The 24,391-nt window shown below is 41.9% G+C and overlaps 1 protein-coding gene across 1 annotated transcript; it reads right to left on the reverse strand.

The window, feature by feature from the left end:
• Positions 1-282: 282 nt before the first annotated feature.
• Positions 283-22,499, reverse strand: PSKH2 (protein serine kinase H2). Its single transcript, XM_075211398.1, has 4 exons — positions 22,316-22,499; positions 21,707-22,012; positions 10,886-11,552; positions 283-820 (listed from the first exon to the last, which is right to left on the reverse strand). Exons 2-4 carry the CDS (start codon positions 21,946-21,948, stop codon positions 503-505), a joined length of 1,227 nt encoding a protein of 408 aa, XP_075067499.1. The 5' UTR covers positions 21,949-22,012; positions 22,316-22,499; the 3' UTR covers positions 283-502.
• Between the last annotated feature and the right edge of the window lie 1,892 nt (positions 22,500-24,391).

Genomic DNA, 24,391 nt, shown 5'->3' on the forward strand with positions numbered 1-24,391 from the left:
CATAAATTCTTTCCCAACTACCCAGCACATCTTCCCCTCACACACATACAAAGTGACATCAATAATATGTAAAGGTCCATTACTATATACATAATACACATCATTATTTGAACATCGTATTATTTACAAATTCATTCAGAAGAGGTCTTAGTGATGACGTGTGTCATGTGATGATTACACCAAGGGGTACATTTATTAAGCTGCGTGTTTGAAAAAGTGGAGCTGTTGCCTATAGCAACCAATCAGATTCTAGCTGTCATTTTGTAGCATGTACTAAGTAAAGGATAACTAGAATCTGATTGGTTGCTATAGGCAACATCTCCCCTTTTTTCAAACCCGCAGCTTGATAAATTTACCCCAGGACTACTATTTGTGGACACTTTTTGAAATGCATAAAATTTCCCTGTACAACGTCAATCAATGGAAAGTAAACCAGACATGTGCATAAAAAGCTTTTTGTATGAATGATGACACAAAAGAGGTAAAATGTTGTGTGAAATGCTCATTTACAGGCATCCCTGCTCACAACATGTGTTTGGTAACGCAGGTTACGTTCCATAATCTCTCTCATCCGCCGGGACTTGTTGGAATGACCGGATTTCAGAGACTGCTCGGACTTGGTGCTCTGGCACCGAGAGGAGACCCTTCTCTTTATGTTCTGTGAGATAGACCTGTGAAGATTCTTCATAGATGATGACGCAGCCATAGACTTGATCCATTGATGTTGGGTGGCATCACTTGACGATAGTCGATCACCGGAATCCACAGTGAGCAAGCGGTCTATAAAGTCCTTTGCAAGATTGGAAACATTTGGCCAAGGCTGAAAAACACAACATTTTGTTTTAAGAAAATAGTAATGTCTCAGTAAGCAACCATATATACTTATACTCAATAAACTACATAAACAGTGATGATTATGTGTATAAAGCTGAGCTGACCACTCCTTGACCCAACTACAGAGCCATCGGATCACTGTCCATAATTGGGTGCCAAGCAGCGTTAGATCACTGAGCTTTTGTTAGAGTTGTTGGAAGATGATGGCACACACACAATGACCAATGGCAGTTCTCATTTACATCTTGCATGACAATACACCATTCAGATTAATTTACATTATTCTCAGGCATCACGCTCTATTATGGCCACACATGCTTAAAGTTGCTTCAGCCTTTGCTATTAATGAATATGTGTTGTACACTGAACATGGGCAGGTGGGCATCCCATAGTGGGCTACCCTGGGCTGCGTCACCTGCCTTTTTTTCCTTTTATAATGTTCCTAATAGGCTGCTGAGTGCAGTCTTGCCCCCCAGGCTAAAAATTTGCCAATCCTGGCACCGAACATGTGGATTTGATACAAATCCTAATTTTCAATATTGTTTTTGGATGATTACATTTATGAAACAAAGATAAAATTGTAAACAAATTGCATTAAACATTTCTTTATCCTCAGACATTAGTTTTAAAGAACATCTTTGTCCCAGAACTAAAAGATGAATAATTGTGAATTGTTTTAGCAAAAATCAAGCTACTCAATAGTTCTTGAAACAGAACCCTTGATCATTAACTCATCTCTAGCAAGAAAGCTCTTGGGTTTTTGTTAGACACTAAACAAACAGACTTTATGCTGAATAAAATGCATATTATGGCATCTAAACAAAGGAATTCTACAAGTCCTTGACAATGTCCTCAGCACTATTCAAACGGGATATAATGAAATGCATTTTGTTTGCAACATGATAGATCTAATAATAATTATTATTGCAGTTATTATTATCACTAGTATTATTATTATTATCATTTACTTCTTTAACATCAGCACATTCCTCAGAGCTGTGTAATCATGGAGACAATTGAACATGCAATATTAACAGTACAGGAACATGTATTAAATCAGCAGGTGAGAGCTGCATAGAACTTACAATCTACCGTTGATGGGGATAACACAACAGTCATCCTTGTTTTATATAATAGAACAGTCACTAAACTATCCAAAATCATAAACTTTGTCACGTGCTCAACAACGCTGCATAAGCTAATAACTAGTTCAAATGCAGTGTTGAGTGTTTATATGGTCATAGAGGTCAGGATTTCTGTACCTCGAGAGCAAGGGCAAACGCAGGATTTGTAGAGGGGGGTTTCCACACCACGCCACCAGTGGGCGTGACCAGCATGTATGGGTGTGTGGCTATAATTTTAGACAGTGCTTGACTGCTCTCCAACTCTTCTTATCCCCATAATATACACAGGCAATGCTGCGTACACTGCTGTTAGGTGCACACAGCTCTCCCTTTTCAAGCAGAGCCGTGTGAAGCGGGGGCAGGTCCCAGTCACCTCAATTATACAGTGCCCCAGGCTAGGAGGGGGGTTTCCACGCACTAGGGACCCCCCCCCCCCTCGGTTTGCCTCTGGAGAGATCCATTTATCTTTAGCAAATACCATAGTAACACTGCCCAACAGATTATATTTGCTTTATCATGTTATATATTGGAATTGTATGTTGATCAGTATGTGCTTAAAAAAAAAATTGGTTGCCTCGATTTATTTAGTTTGCAGTCATTAGGTCTATTCATACTTTATGGCTTTTATAGGTTGTGAGTAAGATGTTGAATACAGCCATCATTTATCTCACTAGTTCATTATTTATGAATGATTATTACCTGTTTTATTAGCTTTAATTTATTATCAACATTTTCCTACAACAAAGGTCCCTGGGTGGCTAATCACAATTAGCAGGAGCCAAACTGCTGACTGGTAGAAATCCCTTTAACACAATGATGGTCCCACTAATAACTCGTTACAGGTATTCTCCATTCCTTACGATTTCATTTTACTTTGACCACTGACTGTTAGAGATTAAAACAACATTTTCTTTTTTTTCCATCAACAGTTTTTATTAAGGTTATTTTCAACGTTCTGAAATAAAGTGGAGCTAAATTTTCCTTGTTCAAATTTCCCCCATCCAGTTGGAAGAACAGAATTTCTAAGGATGGTTATTCAGCTGTAACATATATGATAGCCTATGACAGTTCCCAGGCTGAAACACGTGATTTCTATGGGCACCTTTTCAATCGTTCATTTAAAAAAATGCTATATGACATTTGTTATATATACATGTCATACATGTAGCATACACAAGTAGGATATACATGAATTCTGCTCTAAAAATGTATATCAATTGCTACAATAGTACAATAAACATATATGGCCTGATTTTACGTTAGGAGCAAAGCAAAGAAAATGAGCAACTTTGCACCTGGACAAACCATGTTACAATGCACGGGGCACAAATTGACTTATTTATACAGTATTTCTAAAATACAGACTGTTTTTTCACGTAGCACACTGTACTTGACAGCTTTATTTTTACCCTGAAATTAAAGTTGATCTATTACATGCCGTATCCCAACTAATAATCTGTCCCTACATTTTAAATTTACTCCCTCCCCCTCTGATGCAACATGTTTTTTTGGCAAGGTGCAAATTTGCTCCTTTTCTTTGCTTTGCTGCTAACTCAAAATCAGACCCACAGTCGGAATTGAATGGATTTGTATCGCCACTTGGTGGTCAAAGGAGGTATTGTACTTTTGTAACATTTTGTAATCAATAATTCTTGGGAATTCCAAGCCGCAATTTTGCCAGTGTTCATATCTCTCTTTCAGTAAACACAAATATTAAACCATGTAATAAATAAATTGATCCTTAAAGCGGATCTAAACACGAAAAGTAAACCAATGTAAAAATTCTTGGAAATTCCTTGCAAAAGAAATGTATCCACCATGTGCTCCAGTGATTATTGAGTAATACAGCTTACATTAGTTCTTCATATAAAAGGTGTGTGCTTTCTATCATCCAGATGCAAAGCCCCAACCCCGTGGCCCATAAGGCTACAATGGGCATCAGGGGCTTTAGCACCCCACCTTGGAGGGGTTCAAGGGAGTATGAACCAAAAGACCACACAATCCCCCTAGATTTTTTGGGACAGGGCCCATAGAGGTCCACTGCGCCCTCTTATATCCATGGGGCAAATTAAAACGTTTACAGGTGACACACACTTACGGAAAAAAAAATGAAATGAAATAAATAATTGTGCCATGTATATGGGAGATATACATTATTAAATAAACGTATGGTTTGAAAGGAAGGGCTCTAAATAGACTTCTGTTGGTTATAACTGATTGATTCATATTTTTCATGAGTATCTTTTGAACAATGTTGCTTTGCAGCTGTGGAGATATGAGGTAGGTCTAAGAATTTGTAATTATTTCCTCTTAGTGTTGCCAAGACTTTCTTATATAAACTTTAAACACAGACTACCAAAATCCATTGAAACTCATAGTTACTGTACATTGAGTGGATGCTTTGGAATTCTCTGTAATAGATCATTATCCCGCAGTGTCTGGCAGGTGAATTTAGAACTTCTACACTGGTGAAACCTTTATTCATTGTGGTCACTCTACTGTAATGGCCAGGACAGTCCCAAACAGGGGCTGGCTGGGCTGGTGGGCTGTTCCCCAGGCCGATCCGAAAGTGGACAGCCATGGGCTGGGTTGGCTGCTGAGTCTCCCCCCCCAGGTTAAAATTTGCCAGCCAGGCCCTGCTCCTGAATTAGGGAGAGACCTCCCAGGCTTCTGGGAGAGCAGGCAATCCTCTGCAAGGGGCTTTTATGCTCGCAAGGGGTGTGATCATCAGATGCAGATCTAGATTGTTTCTTGGAAGGGGGTAATATAGTTCCCCTTCCCCTTTATCTCTTCTTGCAGGTGCGGGGTACCTGCAGTAGCACAATATATATATGTCCCTGTTGGCACATGGCAGAGACCAGGGAGAGGGTGCTGCACGGCTGCTCTGATTGTGGATTCCTTGTCTGCCTTTCAGGCAACGGGGACATGTATACATTGTGCTGCCGCAGGCAGCTCGCACCTGCTAGGGTGCTAGGGTCCCGCCACTGGTGAAGATGCAATTAGAGTTATGGTATGCCCCAAACCACTCATGTCATGAAATAAATGACATCATCAAGCAATGCTCACCTCTACTCTTCATACCTCAACACCTCCCAGAGGGAAACGTAGGCAAATATCACTTTATCTGAATTCACAAAGTGACATTAGCAAAGAAATCCGGTTGGTAACATTGTACTTTGTAAGTCTCTAATGAACAAACTATTCACAAAGGCTTACAGCAGCTTTTTATGATGTGAACTTTAAAAAAAACTGAAAGTGGGTGTGGCTACATACAGGAACACCCTCTCTAGTGAGGGACCATGTGTCTCTCAGGAGGCAACCAACCAACCTCCTTTCCAGATTGTGAGAGAGAGAGGAAACTACCTACCATATGTTTGTCACCACCTTGAAGGTGCAACTCTGCATTAGTCTGCTGCGAGACTGGGAGATCAGAAGACCCAGACTGGGTCTTATGTATGGAGCCCACCCTTCTCTCTCTCCATACATAACCCCCAGGGACCCTTAACAACTTCTTCTGAAGCCGAATACACTCTTTGGGAAGCTCTTTTCCACACAAGACAATCTCCCTGGGGTTTTAGAGAATTCAAGACAGAAAGCCTGGGACATATACCTCCACCATTCATCACTGTGTGTGTACATATATATATATATATTCCGACAGTTACCAGGAAAACAGCCGGGAATGCTCCTGACATCCACCGCCGCGGCCCAGCTAGTTTGGGGTGGAATTAGTGTAATGTGTGGGGAGAGTGGTGGGATGGAATTAGTGTAATGTGTGGGGAGAGCGGTGGTGTGGAATTAGTGTAATGTGTGGGGAGAGTGGTGGGGTGGAATTAGTGTAATGTGTGGGGAGAGTGGTGGGGTGGAATTAGTGTAATGTGTGGGGAGAGCGGTGGTGTGGAATTAGTGTAATGTGTGGGGAGAGAGGTGGGGTGGAATTAGTGTAATGTGTGGGGAGAGCGGTGGGATGGAATTAGTGTAATGTGTGGGGAGAGCGGTGGTGTGGAATTAGTGTAATGTGTGGGGAGAGAGGTGGGGTGGAATTAGTGTAATGTGTGGGGAGAGCGGTGGGATGGAATTAGTGTAATGTGTGGGGAGAGCGGTGGTGTGGAATTAGTGTAATGTGTGGGGAGAGCGGTGGTGTGGAATTAGTGTAATGTGTGGGGAGAGTGGTGGGATGGAATTAGTGTACTGTGTGGGGAGAGAGGTGGTGTGGAATTAGTGTAATATGTGGGGAGAGTGGTGGGGTGGAATTAGTGTAATGTGTGGGGAGAGAGGTGGTGTGGAATTAGTGTAATGTGTGGGGAGAGCGGTGGTGTGGAATTAGTGTAATGTGTGGGGAGAGAGGTGGGGTGGAATTAGTGTAATGTGTGGGGAGAGCGGTGGGATGGAATTAGTGTAATGTGTGGGGAGAGCGGTGGTGTGGAATTAGTGTAATGTGTGGGGAGAGCGGTGGTGTGGAATTAGTGTAATGTGTGGGGAGAGTGGTGGGATGGAATTAGTGTACTGTGTGGGGAGAGTGGTGGGGTGGAATTAGTGTAATGTGTAGGGAGAGCGGTGGGTTGGAATTAGTGTAATGTGTGGGGAGAGCGGTGGTGTGGAATTAGTGTAATGTGTGGGGAGAGTGGTGGGGTGGAATTAGTGTAATGTGTGGGGATAGCGGTGGGATGGAATTAGTGTAATGTGTGGGGAGAGCGGTGGGATGGAATTAGTGTAATGTGTGGGGAGAGCGGTGGGATGGAATTAGTGTAATGTGTGGGGAGAGCGGTGGGATGGAATTAGTGTAATGTGTGGGGAGAGCGGTGGGGTGGAATTAGTGTAATGTGTGGGGAGAGTGGTGGGGTGGAATTAGTGTAATGTGTGAGGAGAGCGGTGGTGTGGAATTAGTGTAATGTGTGGGGAGAGCGGTGGGATGGAATTAGTGTAATGTGTGGGGAGAGCGGTGGGATGGAATTAGTGTAATGTGTGGGGAGAGTGGTGGGGTGGAATTAGTGTAATGTGTGGGGAGAGCGGTGGGATGGAATTAGTGTAATGTGTGGGGAGAGCGGTGGGATGGAATTAGTGTAATGTGTGGGGAGAGTGGTGGGATGGAATTAGTGTAATGTGTGGGGAGAGCGGTGGGATGGAATTAGTGTAATGTGTGGGGAGAGCGGTGGTGTGGAATTAGTGTACTGTGTGGGGAGAGTGGTGGTGTGGAATTAGTGTAATGTGTGGGGAGAGCGGTGGGATGGAATTAGTGTAATGTGTGGGGAGAGCGGTGGGATGGAATTAGTGTAATGTGTGGGGAGAGCGGTGGTGTGGAATTAGTGTACTGTGTGGGGAGAGTGGTGGTGTGGAATTAGTGTAATGTGTGGGGAGAGCGGTGGGATGGAATTAGTGTAATGTGTGGGGAGAGCGGTGGGGTGGAATTAGTGTAATGTGTGGGGAGAGTGGTGGGATGGAATTAGTGTATTGTGTGGGGAGAGCGGTGGTGTGGAATTAGTGTAATGTGTGGGGAGAGTGGTGGTGTGGAATTAGTGTAATGTGTGGGGAGAGCGGTGGGATGGAATTAGTGTAATGTGTGGGGAGAGTGGTGGTGTGGAATTAGTGTAATGTGTGGGGAGAGCGGTGGTGTGGAATTAGTGTAATGTGTGGGGAGAGCGGTGGTGTGGAATTAGTGTAATGTGTGGGGAGAGCGGTGGGGTGGAATTAGTGTAATGTGTGGGGAGAGCGGTGGGATGGAATTAGTGTAATGTGTGGGGAGAGCGGTGGTGTGGAATTAATGTAATGTGTGGGGAGAGTGGTGGGGTGGAATTAGTGTAATGTGTGGGGAGAGCGGTGGTGTGGAATTAGTGTAATGTGGGGGGAGAGTGGTGGGGTGGAATTAGTGTAATGTGTGAGGAGAGCGGTGGTGTGGAATTAGTGTAATGTGGGGGGAGAGTGGTGGGGTGGAATTAGTGTAATGTGTGAGGAGAGCGGTGGGATGGAATTAGTGTAATGTGTGGGGAGAGCGGTGGGATGGAATTAGTGTAATGTGTGGGGAGAGTGGTGGTGTGGAATTAGTGTAATGTGTGGGGAGAGCGGTGGGATGGAATTAGTGTAATGTGTGGGGAGAGCGGTGGTGTGGAATTAGTGTAATGTGTGGGGAGAGCGGTGGTGTGGAATTAGTGTAATGTGTGGGGAGAGTGGTGGGATGGAATTAGTGTAATGTGTGGGGAGAGCGGTGATGTGGAATTAGTGTAATGTGTGGGGAGAGCGGTGGTGTGGAATTAGTGTACTGTGTGGGGAGAGCGGTGATGTGGAATTAGTGTAATGTGTGGGGAGAGCGGTGGTGTGGAATTAGTGTAATGTGTGGGGAGAGCGGTGGTGTGGAATTAGTGTAATGTGTGGGGAGAGCGGTGGGATGGAATTAGTGTAATGTGTGGGGAGAGCGGTGGTGTGGAATTAGTGTAATGTGTGGGGAGAGCGGTGGTGTGGAATTAGTGTAATGTGTGGGGAGAGCGGTGGGATGGAATTAGTGTAATGTGTGGGGAGAGCGGTGGTGTGGAATTAGTGTAATGTGTGGGGAGAGTGGTGGGGTGGAATTAGTGTAATGTGTGGGGAGAGCGGTGGGATGGAATTAGTGTAATGTGTGGGGAGAGCGGTGGTGTGGAATTAGTGTAATGTGTGGGGAGAGTGGTGGGGTGGAATTAGTGTAATGTGTGGGGAGAGGGATGGAACTATTTTTGGCTTATTGTCACAAGTTTTTTTATTTAGGTTTGTTTCAAAATCTAACATTTGGTGATCCACCCTCCCCCCGCAATTCTGCATCAGACATCAGTGCATCTGGACTGCAGCCTCACCTGCCAGCCAGGAGAAGGTAAGTTATTATTTTTATTTTACAAAAGTCAAGTGTGTGAGGGTGTGGGTATTCGATGGGAGGCTGTGGGGCGCAGAGAAAGCTTGCACTGGCCCTGACTGCACTACCCTACCATAGCCAGATGGTAACCACAGGGGCTGTTACATGCAGTCATCTATCTCTTGATTGTGATTTGTAATTGGCCCTCCTGGTCACCCCCGAGCCCCATTGGTTCTCTACTTGGCTGTGTTACAGTAGTGTAGGAGCACCCGGGGCTCTAACTAGGGGAAGGGGGGCTGCCCCACCACCTTTAAGTAGGCCCACATGCCTTAGCCATGGTCACTTTGCAGCCTGTTCTTCTAGAATATGACTGTTCATATATGGTGAGGCGCATATCTGTATATGCGCCTCACCATTTTTGTTCAAATATATATATATATATATATTTGAACATTATTAGATCTCCAAATAAGGTAATATCACTATTTACATCAAGAAATTCAGTATGTTTTAAATTAGTTCCATTAGTTTTGCTTCCCTCCAGTACATGTTGTTAAGACCATGCCTCAGATTGGCTCATTATAGACATATCCAAGGATCTCAAATGAGACATACACAGATCAAGAAACATCTTCCACTGGCAAAACAATATAAAAATATATATGTACTTCATTTGGTTTCAAATAAGTTTAAAATGTCCAGTTGTAGCCTAAGTCATGTATGAGCAACTTCCCATACTTCCCATACTGAAATACACACTATTTGTCTGGGAATCAGAGTAAAGTATGCAGTTCAACAACAACAACAACGACGTTGTCCATTTATGTTTATAAACAAAACACATAATCCAAGTCTGTTTTGATCAGTGTAAAGCAGGCAGTTTAATCTGAACCCACATCTGGTCTGTTTTGCTGCACTATTTACCATCTACACTCTTTTCTTTTTTTTTTCTAATTCATCTCCCACAATTGATAATAATATTAGGATGTGCAATAGTCGCAGAGGGGTCAGAGCCCCCATTTGCTGGCAGCGTTAGGCTGCTGATGATGGAGGTTTTAGTTAGTTTGGGATGGGGGACTTTCGCCAGGGTTCGTAAATGAGCCCTGGATTGATAAATTCAAGCGGCAGATACAAAATGAATCTTACTGCTGCTCACCGACCACCAGTGCGCGATAGAACCTTCAGTTTCATATGTATCAACATATTCTATATTCATATTGTCTTTAATTTTGTATTCATTTGTGACTGCTGTTATCCCACCGGATTTCACACTTACTTTTCTTATTACCAAGCTGTGTAAGCTGATTACTGAGAAATATCTTCAGTTCCTTTGCACAAACCAATAGCATATACAGTGCAAACAAATTTTATGTATAAATCTCACTTCATATAAAGACTTATTTGACACAGCAATCCTACCTTACTTTGACAGGAGCCTCATATTAGTACTGTTACTGTTCTGCGGTTATAATCTGCTTCTTCCCATATTTAATTCCATCTGTGATCCCTGCTTGTCTCCATTCCCCTCCTCACATCATATATAATAATATAATTTTGTCACATTCAGAGGACTCCAATGTGCCCCAGCAGTCCAGCCAAGATCTTAAACTCAATTCTCATTGATGAACCCAATTTAACATGGTAAATTACAGGGCCAATGTCTCTGCGCAGAGCGCCAGTCACTGACACAAAGCCTCTCCCAGCTGGCTGCAGCTCCGCCAAGGTCACTGTTACTCTGGTAATGTGATGCTTGGCTATGATGTCACAGCCTAGTACCACACTACCCCCAACGTCCCACCTACCAAGTTTAAAAGGGTATGTGCGCCGATTCAGACGGGGGAGGGGGCTAGAGTGCCTCCCAGTGCCTGCACCAGCCCTGATAAGTGAACCTATGATTATACAGCTGTTTTAATACATTTGGGAACAATGGGCTATATTGTATGAGCTTGGAAAGCTCCAGATCCCATTGGTGTCCAACTTTTTATTTAAAGGTTATGGGAACACACATATTTGCACTAACACTAACAAAAATGGATATCTGCATGTCAAAATGTACTGAAACAAGAGTCTAAAACATGATATAGAAATGTAAACAGCCCTGAATACTCACATCACTTAAGTAACTGTACTTTCCTTTAAGGATCATCCGGTAAAGTCTTGTACGGTTTTCATCTTCAAAGGGCATAGATCCACTAAGCAAAATATAAGTGATGACTCCGAGAGCCCACATGTCCACAGCATTACTGTACGGCTTTCTCAGAATAATTTCAGGGGCAATGTATTCAGGAGTGCCACATATGGTCCTCATCGACCAGTCTCCACCTTTGTTACCAGAGTTTGCCAAACCAAAATCAGTAACTAATATCTTTGAGTCTGCCCCTGGGTGGTAATAGAGAAGGTTTTCTGGTTTTAGATCTCTATGCGTTATACCCAGTCCATGGAGATAGTTTATCCCATCTAAAACCATCTGAAGTACCTTGGTCGCATCCCGTTCCGTGAATGATCCTTTAGCAATGATTCGGTCAAACAGCTCCCCACCGGTGGCCAGTTCCATCACCATGTAAACTCGGTCATGAGCCTCAAACACTTCAATTAACTGGATAATGTTCTGATGACTGACCCTTCGGAGGATGTTAAGTTCAGACTCACATACTTCCTTGCCTTCTTTGGCTCTTGTTTCGATCATTTTTATGGCAAATGGTTGTCGAGTAGCTTTGTGCTCAACTCTCACAACTCTGCTGAAACTTCCCCTTCCGATAAGAGCCTTAATATCATATCTGAAAGAGAAAAATACTAATTAAAATCATCTTGGTAAACCATATATAGGATCTCTTTCAATTAAGTTATTCACTTGTCTTTACTGCTGGTAATTAACATCTCTGACACATTGACTGGTTGGACATTGAATGCAACTAACATATAATCTACATTGTAGATTCTACAAGATTAAAAGAACAGACATATTTTCTATTTAATCTATCAGGAAAACACATATTGGCAACACTACATATTTTGTGTCCTTTAAATTTTTTGGATCTAATTTGCCTTAGAATATAACACATATTTCCCTTTCCCATGTATATTTGTCCTGTGTCTTCCAGTATTCATATCAATGAGCTAAAATGCTTTTGGAAGATAGAAATCACTGTAAATTGTATGTTAATAGACTACAATTAGGCATTATTCAAGAAATTCTGATATCAGTCCTGCTGACTCCACCTTAAAATGCTACCACCTCAACACGCTACCAAAATTCTTATCCATTCTCTCATCATCTCTCATCTTGACTATTGCAACCTCCTGCTATCTGGCATTCCTGACACCAATATATCCACACTTCAATCCAGTGGCGGAACCAGGAGGGGGTGATCGGGGCAATGCCTGCCTTTAATATGCGTCCTAGATGGCAGAGGAGTGAGGCCAATTGTGGGCAGGGACGGGGCCAGCCAATCAGAATAAAGGAGAGGTGTGATTATGCTAAATCCCCCCCTCCTAACAATAAAGTCTAGGTCCGCCACTGCTTCAATCCACCCTAAATGCTGTTGCAAGACTGATCTTCCTCTTTCACTGCTCCACATCTGATGCACCACTTTGCAAATTCCTACACTGGCTCCCTGTGTCCTCCAGGATCAACTTCAATTTATTCACCCTTACCTACAAAGTCCTCAACAACACTATCCCGTCATACATCTCAAATCTTTAATCAAAATGCTCTCCCTCTTAGATCTACCTCTGACCTCCACCTTGTCTCATCTCTTGTAACCACCTCTCACTCATGCCTACAAGACTTCTCCCGTGCTGCTCCCCACTTATGGAATTCGCTACCATGCTCATTCAGGCTTCCCCACAGCCTTCAAATCTTTAGACGCTCTTTGAAAACCATTTTTTTTTTTAGAGCTTACCTTATCGCTGATAACACTTTTTACATTAATGTACCCTCACAACTGTCCCAATCTCTACTCTGAGCCACATTTTCTCCTCTTGTTTCAGCTGCACCCTCTTCCAATTAGAATGTAAGCTCTCTAATGAGCAGGGTCCTTCATACCCTTTGTTTTCATGACTGTGTTTATTTTGTCTACCTTGTATATCCTTATTTAATGTATGTACTGTTTGCGCTGCGGAGAACTGTGGCGCCTTACAAATCTACAAGAATAATAATAATATCAGTATTCTCTTATTGCTAGATCTTACTCATCTCTTTGCCTGTGGTGTCTAATAAATTGGAAGATCATTTAAATACTATTATCCAGACTATTGGCATCAATTTGCTTTGTATACTTCACTTTGCAACCAGTACAGAACAATCATAGAAGGCACAGAACTATAGTTGATAACTGAGGTTCAGGATACTGAATAATGGAGGAAGGTGCAATAATTTTTTATTATGGTTTTGTAGTTAAAAATATTTTACAATAGTGAGAAATTTAAAGTTCCTGCTGACATGTCTTCTGTTTTATTGCTGGTCTTATTATAATTAATGTTTATCATGATGGATTTTTCATGGGAAAATGTTACATCTGCCTTTTCTGCTTAGGAAGTGTGAGATCCTAGGCTCCAGTCCAAAAAAATATATAAACCCTCCCCAAGACATTTGCCGCAGATGGCAGATTTAAAAACTGGCACAATTAACGTATGTGTATAACACAAAACCTGGAGGCTTACATGTTTATGTCTGCTAACTGGTTCTATATTCCAATGACTGTTTAAATAAATCAATAATAAAGTTGGACATAAACCTAGAAGGATACTGAAACTGAGCCAGTAAAACCGACGTACATCAGTCGCTTCAACAAACTCTGCCAGATGGATGACTCATAATGTAAGTCAGAGTAAGCAGTATTGTGTAATACATGTAGATGTGAAATTAGGGTCGTGCTTCCCTGGCTATGTGTGGCCCCCTGCGCATGCTCAGAAGAGCAGAGCGGGGCCCTCCAGAGTACATGGACTGGGCCATGTTCACCTCTGGGCCCCATAACCACTGTACCCCCCATGTCACAGTGGTAGTTCCGCTACTGACTGCATTAAATGAAAAAGGGTGTAAATTAATATATTATTACTTGAGTAAAAAGTGCTGTACAGACTTTCCCCATGTATATATTACAGAATATATTGAAAAATGGATATAAGTAGAAATTGTACTGTAATACTACTGCCCAGTTCCATTGCTAAAGTTACAGCCATTTACCAAGATCTACTCCAAAGTTACAGCCATTTACCAAGATCTACTCTAAAGTTACAGCCATCCACCAAGATCTACTCCAAAGTTACAGCCATCCACCAAGATCTATTCTAAAGTTACAGCCATTTACCAAGATCTACTCCAAAGTTACAGCCATTTACCAAGATCTACTCTAAAGTTACAGCCATCCACCAAGATCTACTCCAAAGTTACAGCCATTTACCAAGATCTACTCCAAAGTTACAGCCATCCACCAAGATCTACTCTAAAGTTACAGCCATCCACCAAGATCTATTCCAAAGTAACAGCCATCCACCAAGATCTACTCCAAAGTTACAGCCATTTACCAATATCTACTCTAAAGTTACAGCCATTTACCAAGATCTACTCCAAAGTTACAGCCATCCACCAAGATCTACTCCAAAGTTACAGCCATCCACCAAGATCTACTCCAAAGTTACAGCCATCCACCAAGATCTATTCCAAAGTAACAGCCATCCACCAAGATCTATTCCAAAGTTACAGCCATCCACCAAGATCTATTCCAAAGTTACAGCCATCCACCAAGATCTACTCCAAAGTTACAGCCATCCACCAAGATCTATTCCAAAGTAACAGCCATCCACCAAGATCTACTCCAAAGTTACAGCCATTTACCAAGATCTACTCCAAAGTTACAGCCATCCACCAAGATCTACTTCAAAGTTACAACCATCCACCAAGATCTACTCCAAAGTTACAACCATCCACCAAGATCTACTCCAAAGTTACAGCCATTTACCAAGATCTACTCCAAAGTTACAGCCATTTACCAAGATCTACTCCAAAGTTACAGCCATCCACCAAGATCTACTCCAAAGTTACAGCCATCCACCAAGATCTATTCCAAAGTAACAGCCATCCACCAAGATCTACTCCAAAGTTACAGCCATTTACCAAGATCTACTCCAAAGTTACAACCATCTACCTCCAGTGCCACTCTCCTGCGCCCTCCACCCACTGCCTCCCTCTACATCACTTATTGTCGGGTGTCATCATCACGTCCTCATGGTGTTATTGAGGAGCTGCACTGAGAGGAGCAACTGACAGTAAAGAAGACAATAGGAAGGTAAGCAAGGAATAGTGTGATAAAGGTGGAAAGGTGGAACAATGTGAAAAGGGGAACAGACTGAAAAGGGGCACAGTGTGATGAAGGGGGCAGAGTGTGATGAAGGGGGCAGAGTGGGATGAAGGGAGCAGAGTGGGATGAAGGGGGCAGAGTGTGATGAAGCGGGTAGTAGTGTGATAAAGGGGGCAGAGTGTGATGAAGGCGGCAGCAGTGGGATGATGGGGCTGAAATATCTGTTATTGGTTGCTCTTGTGATTTTAGAGCTATTGTTTTACTTAAAACAATAAAGTAAAGAACAAACCTGACTGACTTGTATCCTAAAATACAATTTGTATTACACATAGTGTTGTAGGGCACAGGGCCTACAGGAGTTGGGACTGGAGAGGAGGAGGAATTAATCTATAAACCGCTCCCATCATAAAAGAAAAGTCTAGATCCACCCCTGGCAGAAGGGGCCCTCTGAGACATAATATTCCCACAAGTTCTGGGCCCTGTGTTGTGGAGCTTGATGACTGTCTCATCTGCTGCTTTTTGTATCTCTTACCATTTTGTATAGAAGTCTTAATGCAATTAAAAAAAGACTTAAGTAGTTCATTAACATAAGCGATGCATGATTTATCTGCTTTGAGCATAATTTACATAATGCAAGTTTATATATAGACTATGATGTACTGGAAAACTTTACTTGTCTGAACTTGCAGATGAAATATTTTTTCTGTCATTACTCAAATTCCTTCATGGCTCTGTGAGTTCTGAACAGAAAGAAGAAAAGGTCTCAGTTAAATGACCTGAGACATCCCTGTGTAACTATCTGATAGAGGGCACTGAGCACTGTATATAGAGGATTCTGCTTGCTTCATAAAACATTGCATATATACATAATGTATAAATACAGTGACAAGAGTAAGACAAACACAATACTTTATCATATTTATCTCAACCAATCTGGTCCAACTCCATTCATCTTGAAATTCTCCAAATATCAAGAAATTTTCAATTATTGAAAATGTTGGCGAGTTTGATTAAAATATTTGTCATAGATATTTACCTACTTTGGTTATATATCTAACTGCAACTAATTTTGAGGGTCATTTAGGGCCTTATGTAGAGTTTACAACGTAAGCGTAAATTGCGTCCCGTAGTTTACTCGTAGTATTCCGAGCCGCACGTATCTTAAGATACATGCAACTCAGAGTAGTATGCAAAATGCACACATTTTTGTTAGATGCGCTTAAAGTGTAACCTACATTAAAAGTGTAGGATACATTTTAAGTGTATCATACGCAATGGCTCTTAAGGCCTTTAAATAAATAATAAATTATTAAAAAAAAAAAACTGGTACTGATAAAATCAGGTGTACAAAAAGTCCTCCCAAATGAACCACTACCAGCATTAGGTTCCAGGGCTGGTGGTGTTATTGTGTCAAACCAACCTTAGGCCGGCCAACACAGGATTCTCTAGGGAGCTCTGGCCCACAAAGAAATGTGCCCCCTTTCCCCCCATGTTTAACCAGCCCCTGCTGAAAAACACTAGGACTATTCCCACCGCTGGCACCATGGGTGTGAATTAATAAGTAAAAAAGAATAGATTTTTTCCGTGGTCTCTGGTGCACTACAGGACACTGCATACCACCATTATGTGTATGGGCCTCTTCACCACCCTCTTTTCCCCTTTTTTGTTGCTCACCTATAGCCACATGGACATCACGCGCATCCTATTCTTCTTGTACAGTTCCAAGTCTTGGGAAAAAACTACAACATATGGAACGATGAAGGACTTGCTTTCTGAGAGCTCTCGTCACAAGTGAGCTCTTAGCGGTTAGCCTGTTACATATATAACCGGGAGATTTCCTGTGACCAGAGCGTAGGAAATCCCTGGGCTATAAATATAAATGCTAAAAGTTTATTCGTGACGAGAACTTTTAATGAGCAGGTACTTTGTCAATGCATATGGGCAGGCTGGGACCTGTAGTGCACCACTCACAAAACCGTGATTTAGATCTATTTTTTTACTTATTGACCAACATTTACCACTCCAGTGGTGTGGGAATAGCCATAGTGGTTTTCATCACAGTGCTGGTTAAACCTAGGAGGGAGACCCAATCCACATAGGGGGCCTGAGTCATTAAGGCACGCATTCTGAGCGCATCATGCAGTTGTTCGCAATGGCTCGTAAATCAGATCTGCATACTCCTGGAGTCAGCAAGGTGCGGATCTCATGATACGTGTGGTGTTGACTATGGGTGTAGGTTCACCCCGCTGTACTAGGCCAGACACTGCAGGATGCGAACAATACAAATGTGGAATATGAAATCTCAAAAGAACACACAGAAAAAAAATATATTACAGTGGTCTAGTGGTTAGCACTTCTGCCTCACAGCACTGGGGTCATGAGTTTGATTCCCGACCATAGCCTTATCTGTGTGGAGTTTATATGTTCTCCCCGTGTTTGCATGGGTTTCCTCCGGGTGCTCCGGTTTCCTCCCACACTCCAAAAACATACGGGTAGGTTAATTGGCTGCTATCAAAATTGACCCTAGTCTCTCCCTCTCTGTCTGTCTGTGTCTGTGTGAGTGTGTGTCTATATTAGGGAATTTAGACTGTGAGCTCCAATGGGGCAGGGGCTGATGTGAGTGAGTTCTCTGTACAGCGCTGCGGAATTAGTGGCGCTATATAAATAAATGATGATGATGATGATTATGAATTAATGTTACCTGTCAATAATATAGTCATTTATGATTAGTAATGGAAACTATATAAAAAAAACATTTTTTTTTAAAAAAAAAACATTTTTTTTTCTGTTGAAAAACATTAGGCTGTCCTTAATGTCTACTCTACATAAAATACATTTCTTCAGTTGCCACTGATTGCAGACACATGTTATAGCTGCATACGCTACTGACCCAGAACTTAGACTAGACCCTTAGCTGGTGCAAGAGATAAATCAGAAAAACAAGAAACTTTCACACATGCAGAGCTTCATTTTGTCATGGCTGCATTTGCTTGAGTTTGGCGCGCCCACATTGTGCATCGAGTACGGGCACACGCCTATTCCCCACCCCGTTCACTCCCCGAAATCGTAGACCGTAGTTACTGTCATTTGCATTGCCATTCGCAGCGGACTTGCTTTCGTTGACGGCCGAGTGTCCGCGTTCTGGGCATGCGCAGAAGGGTATTGCGCACGACTGACTGGCTTAGAGCTGATATCGCACTATGGTAAAGGGACCCCACACTGGGGGTTTACCTGCTAACCCTGGCTGACATTGATGGGGGTTTACCTGCTAACCCTGGCTGACATTGATGGGGGTTTACCTGCTAACCCTGGCTGACATTGATGGGGGTTTACCTGCTAACCCTGGCTGGCATTGACTACTGCTGGTACTGATAAATTCAGGGTAGCCCACACTTTTTGTTCCCCTGATTTTACCAGTAAATACTTTCTTTTCTTTTACATACAATGCAAGGTTCATGCTCATCAGCACAGATCTTACACCGGGATAAAGCAGCCACAACAGATACACCTCCTAGTGACGTATCTGCCACCAATTCCTCCTCAGCATAGTATGTAAGGAGTGTTAACACACCCTTAATGTACTATACCTACACCTGCCGGCCCACTCCCTCCACATTCCACCTAAGTGTAGAGAGAAACAAGGTGGAGATACATCTCAGTCTGAGATTGTACTGCGCATGCCCATGTCTAAAAAGTGCTTTTACAGGTCGGACTTATGCCCAATTCTACATGACTCCCTTAGAGTTCTTAGAGTTAGGATCAAAGCACAAAGCATAAAAAACTGCTCCTGGACAAACCATGTTGCATTGTAAGGGGTACAAATGCATTTATTTACAAAGCTGTGGGTTTGAAAAAGTAGAGATGTTGCCTATAGCAACCAATCAGATTCTAGCTGTCATTGTGTAGAATGAACTAAATAAATGATAACTAGAATCTGATTGGTTGCTGTAGGCAACATATCCACATTCTCAAACCCGCACCATGATAAATTTACCCCTTAGACTTTTCACCAAATTTAAGAATTTTTCTTGCAAAGTGAAGACTATCGCTGACAGAAGCCTCCGCCAGGGGCCTCAGGCGACGCCTATTTTACAAGGACAGTGGTGGTACAAGTACTGCCCATGTTCTCCTATAGTACCGCCATCTCAAGACGGCATTAGTCAGAGATCACTATAGCAAAAAAATGTTTTATTAGTAAAAAAAAAAAGCATTTTTTTTATTTATTTTTTAAATAAAGTTATATTTTTACATGTTCTTCTGTTTTTTAATTTTTTTTAATAACTTTTTTTTTATAGAATCTAGAGCTGGAAGCCAAAGTCTGGGCTTCCACTTCCAGTGTGCTTGTGAGAGCTGGCAGATTGTCTCACGCATGCGCAGTTTGCTCACCTTGGCCCCTGACTGGCTTGGCCTGTTTCCGCTGCCGGTCAGTATTACCGGGTAGCTGAGCTAAACTGCCCTATCACTTTCTGCAATAGGCAGCAATATGAAATCTTCCATAACACAGGATCTTTATAGACCTGGCACATATTAGATTTGCCCCCATCCAATGCAGCATTTCTTTGCTAAGCTGCACATGTACTGTTTTTCTGCTTTGCCTCTAATTATAAATTAGGCCCTTTTATGTTTTTGTTAGCGCCCATGAACCGCAAGCAGTACATTATGTCATAGAAGAAAATGTCTGTGCATCATCTTGATCCTATATTTTGACCATATAGGCGATTAGATTTCGCCTCTATTTTCTGTATAATATAATCCTAATAGCATGATCAACATATTCATATCCAAGGATTCTTCTTTGTTTAACTGGAACTAGAAATGACCGAACGTGCTGACTTGCAGATCATGGCGCTTATTTATGAGTGATCCCCTGCCTAATCCTGAGCAATATTTGTTACTTATCACTCTGGAACCATCCTTGTGCTCTACTGACCATGTAGAATGTATAGATCGGGGAGCTCGCGTTCAATAATACTGTGGGACTACTCCACCTATCATCCTCTTCAAGAGCGTGAGAAACATTATCCTTTGTACTACAGTTATCATTGTAGAACTTAATATTTGTTGCTATTACCTTACATATTTTTATGACCCACAGAAGAGATTCGTAGCATTTGTTTAATTCCTTGAGTGACAGTGATTTTTATTTCATGTTATCTTCCTTGTGTGTATCATCATCATCATCATCATCTATTTATTTATATAGCGCCACTAATTTCGCAGCGCTGTACAGAGAACTCATTCACATCAGTCCCTTTCCCATTGGAGCTTACAATCTAAATCCCCTAACATACACACACAGACTGAGAGAGACTAAGGACAATTTAATAGCAGTCAATTAACCTACCAGTATGTTTTTGGAGTGTGGGAGGAAACTGGAGCACCCGGATGAAACCCACGCAAACACAGGGAGAACATACAAACTGTATGTACATGCTGTCAGCCAGGTTAGGTCGGGTTCCTGTAGGTCCAGAAGTGAATATTGCCCACATTAGGCCCACCTTAGGTTTGAGTGATTACATACTAAGAATGGTTACATACTAAGAGGCCTATGTATCAAGCCTTAAACCACGCAGAAAATGTCTGCTTCCATATGGTTAAGACATATTTTATTATCTGAGCTATATAACAAAAGTCTAATGCAGGAGATATCTCCCACGTTAGGCTAATACCACAGTTCACATAATTCTAAATGGGGACTGCAGTCTGGACCAATTTATCAAGCTCTGAAAGCTTAGCTTTTAGAATTGACCCGTGAAGTTGGCGTTAGCATGTATAGCCTATGGGGAGAGCATAGCAGGAAAGGGATGTCGGATCCCTCTTTGGCAGTCTTCATGCTCCTCTCCTCCCTTCTATCACTAGTTTTTGGGTGCTTGCGATCACTTTATTATAGACTCTATGATAAAATGCAAAATTAAGTGATTTCTCATCCCTGGGATAAGAAATTATACCTGACAGGGACAATGGGAAGAGTCATGGCTTTGGTCTTATTTAATCCCTTTATTTACGATTGTTAAGGTTTAACAATATAAAGGAAGAAGGGGGTGGACTCAAGTAGGGGTGGGGTGCAGGGAGCATATTGGGGGGTCTTGGTTTGGTAAGGGGAAAGTGGGAAAAATACAAAGGACATCTAAAAATAACATAACCTCCGGTCTTTGTATACAAAACCATAAACATCTTAAAAGAAATGTGTTAACAAAGAGTCGAGTTACAACATTGCAGATTTGATCTGAGGTACGTATCCTGTGCGTTGAGACACCAAGTGGGATCCCAGAATATGGTTTTGGGGTTTCCTGATCATCAGATATGTAATACATTCACTAACACGGAGGGGTCTGAACTAGAAGACATTGAGCTCCATCAGTCAAGGCTGATATAAGCATTACATAGTAAACTGCTATTTTCTGATTGTCCCCCTATAAAATCTTTTATAATGTCTATGCCTGTTAGCAGACTAACTTATGGCTATACAGTCTTCAAAATCTGTGAAGCACTGATTGCCAAGTTTATCTATATGAAGATATTTACATTTATACTGCTTGTTATCAAGCAATAATAGGCAAATAATTATTCTGAACCAATTGACAGTGTTAATGCAAACCCAGTGTAACACAGTATAACATGAATGAACTTACCTAGCTGTAACTCTGGGGTCAAACTTTACACGATACCGAGCCACTTGGTTCTTCTTTGCTTCTATGTCCTGATCTCTTTTAGGTTCTTCTTGCAGCCCCCAGAATTCTGCCTTGCATTGTGCAGGCTCATTGCAGAACTGAACCGGGACCATAGCCCGGATCAACTTGACGTAGTAAGGGTGTTTTTTTAGAGGGGGCTCCATAGGCTCTGGGAGCACCTTACTGCTTGCCCCGCATCCCATCTCAGGAGGATAGGAGCACAGAGAATATAGCCAGAGGTCCGGGACCCATCACACATCCAGGTACCTAACACAGAAAGAACACAAATTGTGATGACTTTGCTAAATGTACTCCTCCTACACCCTGCCCATGACAACATCTAATAGCCCAGTCCATGCTATGTGACTCAGACATGTAACTAGGGGGAGGCAGCCTAATAGAACATATTGAACCTTAGAATGAGCTCAATTTTAACTTTCAGACCTTTCTTGAGGTTCAGCTATTTAGTAGTAATACGCATAGTTTTTATAATATGATTTTGGTGAATTTGAAAAAGAAAGTAAGATATAAAGCATTTCATGGTAAAAGTATCTGGATCTTAACAACTACCTTTTTCAAGCTCCTTTTCTCTTCACGTTCTCATATCCCAAAGTTTCTCCAGGACAATCCTATTGTCTCTGCTGCATATTCCTATGTTTCTTTATCAATTACAGAGAATGCATGTTTTCCCCGGAGAGTCCTGTTTGCGGAACTCTATGAATTGCAATGATTGGGAGTGTTGTCCTTGTACTTAGATTCTGGAATTAGAGAATTAGTAGAATAAGAGAATTAGTAACACAGGTGCTTTTGAAGGGTTTGCGGCATTTGACAACCAAAAGGAATTGCGCAAAGTAACTTATAGATGCAGCCAACGTCATTTAACATTAGTGTCTCTGTTCTTGTAGGACTACCCTGGTCTCATCTCCATCACAATGACATTCTTCCTATGACAGATGCCGCTTATATCAGATCTGGACACCTTTTCATATAACATAATAATGTGTCAGTAAATAAAAATTCAGGGCTGGTTGAAGTATGAACAAAATTAAACTGCAAGTGAACAGAAAATAAGGTAGTCTCAGGGGGAGATTTACTAAAGTGTGGTCTCACCAAACCAAACATTAAATGGCATGAAACCAAACTGCAAGGTCTCAGGGCTAGATTTACTAAGCTGCGGGTTTGAAAAAGTGGGGATGTTGCCTATAGCAACCAATCAGATTCTAGCTTTCATTTATTTAGTACCTTCGACAAAATGACAGCTAGAATCTGATTGGTTGCTATAGGCAACATCCCCACTTTTTCAAACCCGCAGCTTAGTAAATCTAGGCCTCAGACTGCATTTGTGGTTCACAGGCCTTGCTGGAGTATAAACCGCTTCGCTTACCAAGCGAGCACGTGGCAAACCACCACTAAATAGTTATTAAAATAAAAATGTGGTTGTGGCTGGCGAGATAGCTCAAACCACATGCTGTATGCTGTTTCAACTATTTCTCCTAAAAGGGTAAATAAAAAATAATAATAATGAAAAAAAAAACGCTGATTAGCACTGGGCCTCTCCTGGTACCCGGGTAAAAATGCTTAAAGTAGAGTGGAAAACTACTGTGGCACTATAAATGCCAACATGAACGGACAGCCCATGAATACAAGTGCATAGTGTCCAATATAATTACCCCCCACCCACCAATAAAATGTAAAAAAAAAATACCACCAATAAAATATTTTTTCCCCCCCAATAAATACTTACCTACAATCCTTTTTCTTCCTTGGTCCAACGTAGTCCAAATGAGAGGTTGTAATCCATAAGGTTAATAGGTTAATAAAAATTAATTTACAAACCCATGTGGCGTAAATGGACTGTTCTGAGAACCGTGTGCCACAAAATAATGCTAACTCCAGATAGCCGTGAATATGGTTAAATAAATGGATGTAATTCCTCTAAAAATACACACATTATTATGTCTACAGACTATAACCGGGAATGGGGGGGGGGGGGGTTACACTTTGTCTATGGCAGGGCAGGGGGGCAGATTAGTCATTCTGAGCAGAGCCCTGAAGACAAGCAGTACTATGGTGATATTATGGACATCTTTATAGGCCGACTTCTGAGGCTCAGTCAAAACGTCCGTGCGGAGTAAACAGAGTAATTCGTGCTCAAGTGAGTGTAAGTGCAGCAGCTGTATTTAAAGGCTCTGGTGCCATTAAGAACTATTTACTGAGTCAGCTGTTTACCACTTGTGCTTTCTCCTCTAATCACTCACACCACTTAGTAATCAGTCTGTATGGAGCATTCTTCATCCAAAGACTTCGTCATTATTCAATGTGGAGATTAAGACCCCATTCTGTGTGATGTTGGGTTACTGTTGTACTGAGTCAGCCTATAGGAACTAGGCACAGCAGGGGCCACCTTTGTATTCTGTTAGAGGTCCTAATACCTGGACAGCTGAGCAGTCACTGTATAAAAGGAACAAATAGGTTGGAATGTACACAAACATTACAATGTGTTGTTAAGTCATAGAATAAAAGAAAAAAAATAAACAATAATTAATAAATTATCATCATGTCCCTGTGATAAGTAGTTTAAGTCCTGTCCCTCGGTGTCGCACTAGTTATACTTAGAACTGTATACCATTAATAATGAAACAGAAG

Source organism: Mixophyes fleayi, chromosome 5 (assembly GCF_038048845.1).
Source record: "Mixophyes fleayi isolate aMixFle1 chromosome 5, aMixFle1.hap1, whole genome shotgun sequence".
NCBI classification, from domain to species: Eukaryota; Metazoa; Chordata; class Amphibia; order Anura; family Limnodynastidae; genus Mixophyes; species Mixophyes fleayi.

What these genes read in the sequence shown, in the direction of transcription:
- PSKH2 (XM_075211398.1), bottom strand. Translation starts at nt 21,948, where the DNA reads ATGGGATGCGGGGCAAGCAGTAAGGTGCTCCCAGAGCCTATGGAGCCC. An exon ending in GACCCCAGAGTTACAGCTAG is followed by an intron (nt 11,553 to 21,706) that starts GTAAGTTCATTC and finishes TTTCTCTTTCAG; the next exon opens with ATATGATATTAAGGCTCTTA. An exon ending in AGTACAGTTACTTAAGTGAT is followed by an intron (nt 821 to 10,885) that starts GTGAGTATTCAG and finishes TGTGTTTTTCAG; the next exon opens with CCTTGGCCAAATGTTTCCAA.